The 13,723-nt window shown below is 38.0% G+C and overlaps 1 protein-coding gene across 2 annotated transcripts in view; it reads right to left on the bottom strand.

Annotated features, from left to right (window-relative positions):
- The window catches only part of Frl (formin-like protein), an 84,052-nt gene that overhangs the window by 2,596 nt on the left and 67,733 nt on the right, over window positions 1-13,723 (bottom strand). The window contains exons 4-16 of one of the 2 annotated variants that reach the window (XM_076818711.1): window positions 12,520-12,626; window positions 10,999-11,138; window positions 10,708-10,886; window positions 10,266-10,342; window positions 9,467-9,782; window positions 7,213-7,329; window positions 6,896-7,136; window positions 6,543-6,817; window positions 6,131-6,398; window positions 5,917-6,044; window positions 5,396-5,840; window positions 3,766-4,040; window positions 3,459-3,572 (exon numbers count right to left, since the gene is read on the bottom strand). In XM_076818711.1, coding sequence (XP_076674826.1) covers window positions 3,459-3,572; window positions 3,766-4,040; window positions 5,396-5,840; window positions 5,917-6,044; window positions 6,131-6,398; window positions 6,543-6,817; window positions 6,896-7,136; window positions 7,213-7,329; window positions 9,467-9,782; window positions 10,266-10,342; window positions 10,708-10,886; window positions 10,999-11,138; window positions 12,520-12,626 — 2,682 coding nt within the window. The remainder of the gene's footprint in view (window positions 1-3,458; window positions 3,573-3,765; window positions 4,041-5,395; window positions 5,841-5,916; window positions 6,045-6,130; window positions 6,399-6,542; window positions 6,818-6,895; window positions 7,137-7,212; window positions 7,330-9,466; window positions 9,783-10,265; window positions 10,343-10,707; window positions 10,887-10,998; window positions 11,139-12,519; window positions 12,627-13,723) is intronic. The other variant, XM_076818712.1, reaches the window with a different exon arrangement.

Below are 13,723 nucleotides of genomic sequence, written 5' to 3'. Positions count from 1 at the left end.
GAGGCAGCACTGTAGTATGTGTCTTGCGATTAAATGTTTAACTCGCGGATAAATTATCGTGTTATTAACAATTATTATTAATTAGGCCTAATGCAACTTTAAATCGAATGCTCTATCGTTAATTTATATGCGTCTAATTCTATGAGAGTTTTGGCAGTAGCATAGGAAAGTGATAATAGAGGACTTCTCTCAGGCAACATCAATGCAAGCTAGAACACATGCCGATGCATCTCTTAATTCATTGTTAATGATATAAATCGAGTGAATATTGTTCTATACTACGAGTTTAGGAAGACAGTTCTGTAGAAAAGTAACACGGATCTCGGTTTTGCCACAGTTCCCTACCTAAATCGGATAATTTTTATTCCAAAGGAAATCAATGTCTTTGGAAAAATAACATTGGATTATACGTATGTACAATTTCTTCCGCAAAACGAGCGCGTCGATAGTTTCTGGAAGAACGCAGCATTGTATCAAGTAGTTACATATAAAACAGTGTGAAAGGGAACAGAGATGTTACATATAAATGTTTTTTTATATAACATGTGCTGTTCAGAGTGCATCACGCGAAACGAAATACTTGCATATGTCCCTGGCGTTTGCAAATACAAAAATATGCGTGGTAAACAATTTTGACTGGTCCGAAGGATGAATATGATGAAAGTGACATTTCTCCCGCGGAACATTCTTCCAAATTATCGAGGTCATTCGTGGGCTATTTTTACAGGAATTTCGCACTTTTGTCTCTTGCATATTGTAGCCGGTAGCAAGGCAAGTTTTCACCATGTATCAAATTTTATTCAATTGGCACATGTATTCTGTAAAAAGTGCACGGACAGACTGTAAGGTGAACGTCGTCCCAATTTCTGCTCATGTCCCCATTTCTGATCATTTCGTATTTTTCTTATTATTATATGCGTTACGTTTGTACTGTAGCTGCAACAAAATAATTCTAAACTATTTAGAGCAGAAATACGGACATTTAGAGCATTATATATTTAAATAGAAATTACCAATAGTTAACAATCTTGAAATATCTTTCTTAAATAGTTTTTGAATTGCTTGATTTATTATTAAAGAATTAATCAATTACTCTGCAAATTTTCTTCACAAACAAATTTTTTACACCTTCTTTATGACGAGTTATCTCTTAAATGAGCAGAAATTGGGACATTCACCTTAGTGGCTTTTTTATTATTTCCAGAGAAGTTACTGCACAAAGACTGGCTAATTGTTCTCATATGTTTTCTAGACGGGTTGCCCTGTTTATTAGGATCAATCCAACAATTCAGGAACTGATTTAATAAGTGCTAGGACATGCGAGGGATGAACTACAGCTGATTCTAAATTTTTTACTGATTAAACTGATATCTGCATCGACTACACTATGCAAGGATTAAAAGTACTACAGATCTCTGAAAACAAAACGATTGACACACTCCTTGATAATTTTGAAATATGGCTAAAGAAAATCACGTTCATCATAGTTGCCTTTTGAAACTATCTAAACCGTGCTTTATATTTCTTCTGTATTTTCAAATCCAAAGGAGATACTCGAGTATCCTAATTCTCGTCACTCACCCTGTATATACATATATGCTATCCGCGCGTGAAATTAAATTAAATCCAATGGTAGAACTGTTTTCGGAGTACGTGGCGTACGACATACAAAAATGCGCGTCGATAATAAAAGCCGAACCTATACGTGTGTTGTCTAAGTGCAGTGTTATGTATGCGCTAGTGCAGTCATTAAAAATATGTTATTAGGAGGAAGTGAGTGAGTAGAGACTTACATGTTGTGAATTGTTTCTATATTGTTACGTTCTGAGCTCCAGTTCATTAAGATGCCGGTGTAACAGACTCTTGTTCGTGTTACAGCAAAATTTCGGTGACTTTAAATCCAAATAAATATGTAACAAATAAGAAAAATAGACTTTCGTGAGATACCTTAATAGACAGTTTGTCTGCACGAGACACGGAAGAGAATGCTAAAAGAGCACTCTCTATGCAATCACAATTATAGTTAAGTGAATAATCCCTGTAAAATATCATGCTATCTCACAACATGCAGCGAAAAGGAATTGCCTTTTATAGATCAATTTCTGCGCGAGCATTGTAATTAGCAAAAATTATTCTCAACAGTTGTCGCTGCCTTTTTCAATGGGGCGCTTCACACAGCTGTTTCTTCTTTAATATCACCAGACGAATTTATTTTCCGCATTTAGTATTGGCAGTTTTTTTCTTTCTAAGGAGTACATATGACGCTGCGACGATCAATTTAGCAAGTCGATCGATCAAAACGCGTCAGATTAAGATAAGACGTGTTATTCGACGATGATAGATGATTCCTCCACGAAGTACATTGTATAAACACTTAGAAGATGTTATAAATGTCAAGATATGCAAGCCTCTTTCACAAAAGCATAAATCATGCGTTGTTATAAAAAAAAAAAATATACAAACGTGTTTGGAAAGCACAAATACGTTTAAGATTGCATCGTGATAGTTTTACATAATACATGTAAGTAGAAACTTCAAACTGTAAATCAAAGAGCAAGCTTTATCGATGAAATTGCAATTTTCGCTAGTTTTCATAATCAATTAAACATGAACATTTGTCTGATACCATCTAATTTGCTATATCCCATCGTATTCGACAATTAATTTAATCAACACTCCTTTGAATTACTAACACTTGAATTATTACCACGTCGTTAAAATTGAGCATTTGTGTTCACATTCATAACAAACTGAAGTTCAAACTTTCAGAGATCAGTTAATTGTGGTATTATAAAAAGAATAAATGAAATTTGTATAACATTGATGTTGAAAGAGAGCAGGGGTTGGGGGAGAGAGAAGAAAATGTGTGGTCTTGTTTGTTTAAAATTGTTAGTGGATAGTTAGTAGAATATATTAGAATTTATTAGAGAAGTGTGAAATTTTTGAAACTATTCTAGAAACGCTTAAAATAAAAATATAAACTTATCGAGCTTCTGAATGCAAGTGTACAGGAACAAGTGGAGAATCTGATTTGAAGCAATAGCGTAGTTTTTAGTGCGTAGAGTTATACGTGTATATACTACCACACAAAGTACGAAATAATATTAGCGCATTCAACCCAACTACTAATAACGTCATCCTAAATAATAAAAACGGTAATTTTTCGCTTAAAATATAATGCGTACGACTGTAATTATATGTTATATGATTAAACACATTCAGAGAGGCAAAGAATTAACAAGCTCGACAAAGAAATAAATCATACATATTCGAGGTGCAGTCATAAATATTTCTGTATATCAGCAGAGTGTTTGTTAATATAGAAATAAAATTTCGTTTAAATACAAAATGTTAGATGCGTAACGTGCAAAATGAGCTCGTGATAACACTGCTAAGCAATTACGGTTGTTCTTCCTTTCTGAATAAATAATAAATAGTACATGTGGAGAAGAACATACCTGCTGCTTTTTCTGATTTAATTTATTTCGTTTAATCACTTCCTCCGACGTGTTCAAAGCTTCCGCAGCAGCGGCTTCTAACCTTCGACGTTGCTCGTTTTCTTGATCCGCAGCCTGCAAAAATACTTTAACTTTGCAATACCTTGCTCCTTCATTGGTAACGTGTCGTTAATAACTGTATCGCGTGAACAGCTTTGCTCTTGATTTCTATGTTGACGGGCGATAGAAAGTCTCGCCCCGTTACTCGGTCTTAAGCTGTTAAGGATCGTACAGTTTACAGTTTAAGGTTCATACGAAAGCAATTTACCTTAAATGCCCTCGCGAATCTAACGAGAAGGGAGAAGAATGTATTAGCATCGACCTGTCTCGGGCTTTCCCCGAAAAATTCCACGCATTCCCGGAACGCTTCGCCAGCAGCCCGAGCGTCCGATTTTAGGCGGCGCAACTTCTCTTCGGAGTTGTTCAAGAAATCCCGCAGTACCGTGTTGTGCTTCTCTTTACCACGAAGCTCGAACTCCTTCCTTACTAGGTCCATACCCTTCTCTAATTCGTGAACGTCGGTCGTTATATTTTCCAGCGAAACTGAAATTGACGAATAACAGGAATTTTAGATTTTGAAACATGAAGGACACATAAAGGTTGGTGCACGTGAAACGCCATTTCTTTTTTTAATCGTGCAATTTCATTGAAATTTTTGCATATGACCATTAAGGGGAGATTGTGCCTTGTTGGGCCGAAACATAGGTAATTCTTTATGATTTTTTTGTGCAAAAACGGTTCGAGAAATTAATTTGAGGTTTGGCAGGCTGTTTTATTGCATCTTGAACTATTGTTCTCAATTTTTGTGTGGCGGTGAAAAAAACACATGGCAGATACAGAGATAGCGTTGAAAAATAATCGGGTGACCCTAGGCGTTGACGAAAAGTACTGTAAGGGTTATCTGAAACACGAAAAGGAAAAGAGATTCTTCATCTATATGAGTGTGGCTATCTGTGGGTAGTAGATGCATTAAGAAAAATAGAAAAATGTTAAAATGGCAGCCTTTTGAAGAAGATGAAGCGCCCTGATTTGAGTCTAAGAAAGGTTTTGCCTCAAAATCGGGAAAACTCCTTTAAATAAAAAAGGAACGGTAACAGATACGGCAATAAATCTACTACCACCGATAACCACATTCATATAGATTAAGAATCTCTTTTCCTTTTTGTGTTTCGGATAATCCTTACAGTACTTTTCGTCAACGCCAGGATCACCCGATTATTTTTCAACGCCCTCAGTCAGCACCCTGTATCTGCCATGTTTTTTCTTTTACTGCCACACAAAAATTCACAACAATAGTTCAAGATACAATAAAACAGGATGCCAAACCTCAAAATAATTTGTCGAACGGTTTTTATACAAAAAATTCACAACGAATTACCTATTTTTCGGCTCAACAAGGCGCAATCTCCATTCAAATAGTAACTCAATTTTTTCACATGAAGCGATAATTGTGTATAATTCGTTAAATTATAAATAATTCCTAATGTCCAATTATCAAAAGTGACAAAACTAACATATCACACACACCACAAACACCATTTATAATCTTATACTACAAAGCAGAAAGTGTTTCGTATGTTTGTGTGTCTGTCGCCTAAAAACTTTCGAACGGTAAACTCTTGGATCACAAAATGTACCTCGGCTCATTATGCCTGGCTAATTGAGATAAATGTGACTACTTTCACCAAAAAAAAAACTAAAAAAGAATTTTGTCTTTTATAAAATCAGAATCTAAATTTCGAGCGAAGCCGAGTAGTGAAGCTAGTGTTATGTAAACATACTTAACGACATAAATACAAAAATAGCTACAAATAAATACAAAGCGGTGGGCCATATCACGACGAACTTTAAAACCTCAGGAAAAATAAAGATAATTAAGGAAGTAGTGACGCACGTACCTGTCGCAGCTTTATCGATATACATAAGTTCCGACTCGAAATTGATAAGTTCCGGGAATTTGACGCGTATCGTCGCTACAATGTAATGTAAAAGGCACATTCTCTTGTCCGTCGATTTAGTATCGAGTAATGTGTCCAAGCTCTGCAATTTGAATCCATACGCCGGGCCCCGCTTGCTACTGTTCAAATAATTCCCGAAGGCCAGAATGATTTCCAGCACTGCCCTCAGCTTTTTCGAGCTCTTGACCGTGCTCGACGCGGATATCACGGCATGAATTTGCGGAGTAATCAGATGCAAGTTGTCGAAGAAGTTGCCGATGTAATTCATGATCGATAACTTCGTCGATATCCTTTCCACCTTGCCGAGTTGCATTAAAAATTTATCCTCCTCCGTTAGAAGATTAACGTTCTTCTTCTCTATTATATACTCCCTATATGCTTTTATCTGCAAAGTCGTAAAATATTTCTGCTTTATCACCGCCAGCAAGTGTCCACTCGTAATAAATTATTGTCAACCGTACTTCTTGATCCGTAGGCACCATACGTTGCAGCAACTCCACGTTTTCCAGCGAAAGTACCTTCAAGTCAAGAGCGTTCACAGCAGAAATCACTTTCTCCACCGGCATCTCCATTTTTCTCCGCGATATAGCTGAAAGAAGTACCCAGGAAAATTATGCAAACACCCGTGCCTCGAATGGGGGAAAACATTAGTTTAAAAAAAAAAAAGTCACGTACCAATGTTTCGTAATCTAGTGTGCTCCAGAAGCGACACGTTCTCCGGCTTCTTGAATCTTTTGCTGGGAAAACTGTGCAGACCGTCGATTTCGTTGTTGCCGTTAGCTACGTGCCCGCCCATACCAATTTTGAATCGCTCCTCGAAGTCGGAGAAGTCTATGTAATTGTGCAATCGATCGTCGTCCAATTCGTTAAAAATAGTGCCCCGCACCTGGTTCGGTTTCAAGGCGATCCAATTGAGGGTAGGAAGTTTGTACTTCGTTTGAACCTGCAACGGAACGGAATCAAAGGTGTCGTTAATGAGATAGTTCGCGCGATTGCATTATTTCGAAGCAAACGAGACTTAAGAAAGCCGCACGACAGTCGTGCACGAAGATTTGCAGTGAAGGAAAGAAAAAGAAGAGACACGCACCTTTCGTTTGATAGTCATTGCTCCATCCGGTGCTTGCATCATGCCAGCAGGTGGCGGAGGTATAGGTACAGGTGGCGGTAATTTCTGATCTCCGGGGGAAAGAGATGCCATGGGAGGTGGGGGCGGGCATGGAGGCGGGGGTGGTGGAGGTGGTGCAGGAGCTGACGGAGGAGCCTGTTCCAATGTCGGCGACGGGGGCGAGCTGCACGTTGAGGACGTGACGTTATCTGAATTATGCAGGGGGCTTGTTGCAGGTCCATTTCGATGGTTGGCTGCTGTAGTTCGGAACGTTGCTCGTTAGCATCTCATATCTCATACTTAGAACGAAGTCCAGAAATGTATTTGGAATATACCTGAGGAACCTTTCGTCAGAGTGCCAGTAAGAGTCTCCAACTCGATAATTTTGTTTTCTAAAACACTCTGCCTACGAGCCGAGTCCTGCTTTTGTCTTTTCAGAGCCGTAAGCTCCTCTTCTGCTAACCGGCGAGCCTCCACGGCGTCGGAATATTCCACCTTTAATGCACCTAGTTCGGTCTCTAACTCCGCTAATTTTGCGAGCGACTCTCTTTCCAATTCTGCCATTCTGTCGTGCGCCTATTTTGAATGCATAATACAGTCGTTAAGCAGCTGTTCTATTAGCTGTTAAATATAAATAGAACCCTGTACTTACATGACCTAGCTCGTCTTCCAATTCAGCTACTTTTTCTAACGCGGCAGTCTTAGTTTCACTGTCTTCCATTAAAGCAGCCACGTCGAATACATTATCTAGATACGCAGAGATTTGAACCTGAAAAGAAAGCGTGATGGATAAAGATGATGCTAATTACCTGAAGCAGTCGATAAAATATTGATAACCCTGAGTGGTCGAAATATTAATCAATTGGCATTGACAAAACGTCTTGAAATCTAATTCGTTTAGTCAAATGAGCATAAATTTGTAGACCATTAAAAAATAATAGCATAAAAATAGGACAACAATTTTTGAACAGGATGAAACAGTTCTTCAAAGTTCGCTGAATGAAACAGCTTTTTTTATTATTCATCACAAATTATTTGTCGAATTGAAAAAAGGTTTGAATATTCCACGTGCAATCAGAAAATTTTGTAATAATGTGTACGATATATCTCACAAGGGAAAATCCGGAACGCGGAAATTAAAAAAATTCTGAAACTTTGTGAATATGTAGGGAATTTCCTCCTGATTACAACGCAATTTTTGTTTGCTGCCCAAATTCACTCGAAGAGGGTGAAATTAACCTCTGAAAATGCGGCTATTTTCCGATTTTCTGTTATAACTCGTGAACTGTAAAATAATTTTTTTTACCGAATGGTAGATCTAATTAAAAGAAGTAACTTTTGTCTTGAAACTTTCTTTCTATCTCTTATAGATTGCGAGTTACAAAATAAAATCGGAAAATAGCCGAATTTTCAAGGGTTAATTTCACCCCCTTCGAGTGAATTTGGGCACCAAAAAAAGAATTGCGTTGTAACGAGGAGGAAATCCCCTACATATTCACAAAGTTTCAGAACGTTTCCCTCGTCAGAAGCAAGGCATATACTTGTTCTCCTTTTTATAGATAAGGTGCGGCTATTAGAACATATAAGGCAGTTTCACTGAACACATCGGTAAAAGTGTAGCTGAACCGATGATTCACGAACGAGAAGGACTCCGTTTAACATGTAACTGGGCCAATTTAGCCAAGATGAATCTACAACTTTGTATTAATTGAATTTAAAAAAATGTACAATATTGAAATTATTGAATCAAAAATATGTTTTAAGCACTCAGCATAAGATTTCAGTAAATTTAAGGTGGTCTCTCTACGATATCTCCAAGAATATCGAGCGCAGGCAAAGATTATGACAAACAAAATATAGTAGAAATTATAGATTCAGATTTGAAGTGAAATACCATAAAATATTTTAATTTAAAAGAGTCGAGATAATTTTAAAATTAATTGAATACGGCGACACATAGCTAATTCGCTACAGGAAAAAACTGATTTGTTTTTAAAGTTGTCTCAAGCCTCTGCGTTTACACCTTCTCTAATTTCTTTCGCTTAAATTTGGTCGCACCCCAAAATTTGCTGCCCTAGGCTGCAGCCAACTTACAAGGGGAGGACACTGATTTTGATGAGACTTGGCACGATGGATCTATGTAAAAAATAAGTAAATAGAGCGTATCTGCCAATGGGCGTTAATAATAAAGATATTTACATGTAAGTTATTAAAAATTTAGGGTTTTAGTGGGTAAAAATCCCACACTACCCTGGCGTCCGCTGGAGATTCCCTTCTGGAGGCGTCAGGGTGCCTTTCGAAGATGTCTCCAGGTTAAAAAAAAACTTTATAAATTTTTTTTTACAAATAATTTTTGTTATTTTTTTCTTTTAACTTGAGGAAATCTTCAAAAGGCACCCCGATTCCTTCAGAGGAGAATCTCCGGGAGCGCCAGGGTAGTGTGGGATTTTTACCCATTAAAACGCCACGGCCACTATGAAATTTTTAATAATTTCCATGTTAATACCTCTATTATTATCTCGGACACTTATTTACTTTTTTTCGACATAGATCCATCGTGCCAAGTCTCATCGAAATCGGTGTCTATCACATGGTGTCCTCCCCTTGTTAGCCCAAATATACTCAAATTGGCCTCCGAAGTTCATCGTTAAATACACAATTATTTACTACACATTTACATACATGTTCTCCGAATTTCAATATCAGTTCTCAAAATTGCCATAAAACTATTTTTCAGGCGCCTTTAGAAGATTACCATCGCCAAATGCTTCAAGAAGTAATACGACGGCCGTAACGTCAGAGAAAAAAAAGAAATCAACTCGGCGCAACTTCAATCACGGCCGCCCCCCAAGGATTAAAGTAAATACGAAGCTCTACGAAATAAGCATATACCAGAATTTACTGACCTGTAAATCCTCGCTCTCAGTATGCCTGAGCTTCTCCAGATACTCGTCCAGCCCGAGCTTGGTAAATTCATACTGCAAGTGCACCCTGAAGTTCATATCCTCCACCGAATGGACGACGATGTTCACGAATTGCATACAAGCGACCATGAATTCAATGTGAAAACTGTCGTACTGGGTGAAGTATGCCATGAGCGTTGTAAATCTTCGCCTTTCCGAGCACACTTCCTTGAAGTTATCGAACGCGGACAGAATAATCTCATGGCCACCTTTTACGAGGCAGATCGCAGCAAGGAGTTCTAACACCAGAGCTTTCGTTCTGAAACAAATTCCTCTTTTTTTATTTCACCATCGAACAAAAAAGAAAACAATGTCCCTAAACAGTAGCATCTATTGTTGGCATTTCCATGGCTAACTAATTCCCAACTTGGGGATACTGTGGGCCAACTAGGGGCGAATTCCACTTACGCCCAAATCGCCCGTGAGTTTCATTAGGGTAGGTTTCTCTATACGCGACTGGACGCACCGCCAAGAATTTCAACCTCGATTTTCTCGAAAATGAAGCGCAATATCAAAAAATTGTATTCCTTTTTCTCGGCTTATTTACTTGTGATAAGTCGAAAAGAAAGAGTATCTTTTTTTCATATCGCGCTTCATTTTCGAGAAAATCCACTTTGAAATTAACGTTGCGTCCAGTCGCAAAACCCGGCTTAACGAAAATTACAAGCGATTTGGGCGTAAGTGGAATTCGCCGTAGAAAAGCTAGGGGTAGGTACGCGAGAGAGGGGAAATATATGTTTACCTTAAACTCTTGTGTATCAAACTAAGTGCGATGCAGTTGATTGCTTCTCGGTGCTGTATGACCATATTAAAGCCGTACTGTAAAAAATTGACAAAATCTTAAGGCATCTCCTTAAAATCATTGCAGTTAATATTTTTGCATTTTCTAGATCATATAGACACGGGCGTAGCGAAGGTGGAATAGGGGTGGGCGCTTGCCTCGTCCCCTGGCGCAGGAAAAAAGTAATAACTTAGTCGTTCGTCGAGAATTAAATTACCTTAATACAAAATTCAAATAAATTAAATTGTGAAGTAATTCCGCATTAATAGATTCAAAATTCGGTTCCACTGTTTACTGCCCCTCTCTGAATGAAATCCTGGCTACGCCCCTGTATACAGATGCTATTACAGAAGAATACAGTGAGAAGCGGATGCGTCAATATCTGTTTACGAAAGTTTCGTACCTTATTATTCATGATTGCACGCATGCACAATATGCAAACGTGAATGTCGTCTTTCGCTTCGCCCATGTTCAGGCGCGCCACGTGCCGGGACCTCCTTTTAACGCCGGGGCTATCCTTGAGCTTGTGGAGAGGCGGCCTGAGGCAGCCGTTGTTTAAGGGCGACATGTCCCCAGAAACGGCTGGAAAATAATTACGTCCCGCACGAATTGCGGTGGGCAATTAAATCTGTTCTTGGGCCCCGGCTATAATAGAGACGGACGCAGAGTTCGTGGCCGGCCCGCCGACTCTTACCGGTTTGTAATTTTTCCTCGGAACTCGCGTGGGATTCCAAGAGACGCTGCTCGTGCCTCATCATGAGTAACCTGAAGCTGAGGTAGTCTATAAGGGCGTCCAGGCCCTGGTTCTCCTCGTCTAGGAACTCCCTCACCCACCTGGAGCATCGTTTACATCATGAGACGGAATTCCAGATGCATTATAGCTTTACGCTTTAAACAGACGATGTTCGCCCGATATCGCTAACGAGCCACTGGATCTTATTATTCCTACACCGTATTTGAAAGCGTACCTGAAATTAGGTAACTTAGGGGTCGTCCTTAGATTATGTAAGGCTTTTTTTTCTTACAAACAGGGGAGAGGGAGTCAGCTTTTTACGTAATATTTTTCAGCCTAATACCTACTAAATGCAAATTCTATCATCTAATGTTCCAGAAAAGTAATTTTAATATCAATTTTCCGAAGCCGAGTTAAACGAATTGTATAAACCTTTAGAAGAATGTTAATAACTGAGAAGATAGTATGCAAGGAAGGGGCCAGGAGGGGTTTGGAATATAAAATCTTAGGAAGTCTTGTACTGGGGGAGGGAGAGGGTGAGAAATCGCCACAATTAGCCTTACGTGATTTAAGGACGGCCCTGTACACATAGGTGCATAGTCAGCATTAATGTTTACCACTTCTGCGATGCAACTTTGAATTTGTGATACAGTATCAGGTGGTTACATACCCTTGGCAGATCGGGAAATGGGGTCATTTTTACCATTTTGTTTTTCATATAAAGAGACGTGTTATTTAATACTCAGGATGTACACATTGTTGCGTAACAATTAAGGTTATTCTCTTTGAAAAGAAATTTGGTATCTTAGACTTAAGGGATGGTGCCATAGCAGCCCCTTCGCCCAAGGCGTCTTCATAGATACAGCATTTGCGGTACCGAATATATCTCAGAGATTAGTGGACCGATTTGAATAAAATTTTGCAGGAATACTTTCAAGACTATAATCTAGTACTTGTCAATACAATTTTTCGATTGCTATCGTGTTTTGAGAACTTACGTCGAAAAGTACATGCTTGACTTTGAATAGCAGCCATTTTTCAAAAAATAAATTTTTCGAAGTCGGAGCCGACTAGTACTAGATTATAGTCTTAAGAATGTTCGTGCGAAATTTTATTCATTAATCTCTGAGATATTTTCGGTATATAGCACCATTTCTTAGGATATCAAATGTATTTCTGAAGAGAATACAGCTTAATCTATACACAACATGGTGTAAGTCGTAATTTTTAAATATAACAGTTGTTTATATTTAAAAAAAATCATAAAAATGACCCTGTTTTCCAACCTATCAAGGGTATGTAACCCCTTAATTTGAGCAGAGAAATTTGTTTGCTTATTCTTGTTCATTTCATAAACCCAGGCCCTGTGAAGTCTAGTCCAAGTATATAACTATCTATTATTTCACAAACTGCAATTAGTTTATTTTACCACTTAACGTTACATGCTCAGCAAAATTTTTTAAATATAATATACGAGCTTACTCTATGTGATTCGTGCGTAAGGAGATTTCCAAATCCCGCAGTACTTGGGTCGACGTCGACTCCCCGACCATTTTTCTCTTCTGGAAGAATGTAAGGAAACGATACGTCTGTATAATCATTAGTATCCGTCGTTCCCAGTTTGCACGAGTGAAAAACGAACGGAAATTAAACGAATGTTTTCCCAGCTGACGAACCAAAACATTTTGTGAAACCTTACAGTTTCATACGCGATTACACAGGACCGGCAAGTAATGGTGATACAACCTGGGAGGAGTTCATTCCACTTGAATAAACTCGAAATTTTAAAACAATATTTGTAGGTACATATGAGGTTCGATTTTGGAGAAAAAGAACTCTGAGATTCTGTTGAGTATACACGCGAATGGAGACAAGAGATGCAGTTTTGGAATTTAATTTATTAAAATAAAAACCTTGAAAGGATGGTACTATTAAAAATATTTATATTCTTAATTCTTCGAGCACAAAAACAATTTTTGAAAATTGCCTCGTGTTTTACTACTTTATACGAGGTAACAAAATCACCAATTTAAGAAACGTATTAAGTGATATTTGCTGAATATATTTGCATTACTTTAAACTGAATTTACTTTATTAAAATGAAGACCTTGAAAGGATGGTACTATTAAAAATATTTTTATTCTTAATTCTTCGAGCACAAAAACAATTTTTGAAAATTGGCTCGTGTTTTACTACTTTATACGAGGTAACAAAATCACCAATTTAAGAAATAATATTAAGTGATATTTGCTGAATACATTTGCATTACTTTAAACTGAATAGGATTCAGAATATTTCACACACGACCCCTGCATCGTTTCAAGGTATGCTTTGCGCAGAATATAGTGGGCTCATCGTGGTAGTTCCACAATTCACGCAGTTGGTCAAAATCAAAATTCTTTTAGCAACAATTATCTAAACTGCCATGCCTATCGTGCGAACCTCCGTTTTATTTTTGACAAATTCAAAGTGTCCCTGGAAAATATTTTTGCAGCTGATCTTTCTCCCAAAGAAATCGAAGATTTCGTCGTTAGTGATCCACAAGACAAAATAGTGTTTTCGAGAAAAATGGCTTTGAAAGTTATAGAATAGGATTTTCTACAGTAGGACTGTTCCTAAGATTAATTAATTATTCCTGGCTCATAAATTACACGCACCCTCGTTCCTTCCTCCCAGCTTCAACGCG

The sequence above is a fragment of the Andrena cerasifolii genome, chromosome 8 (assembly GCF_050908995.1).
Source record: "Andrena cerasifolii isolate SP2316 chromosome 8, iyAndCera1_principal, whole genome shotgun sequence".
Classification (NCBI taxonomy): Eukaryota; Metazoa; Arthropoda; class Insecta; order Hymenoptera; family Andrenidae; genus Andrena; species Andrena cerasifolii.
The sequence above is the reverse complement of the archived record's forward strand: the minus strand, read 5'-3'. Positions and strand labels throughout refer to the sequence as shown.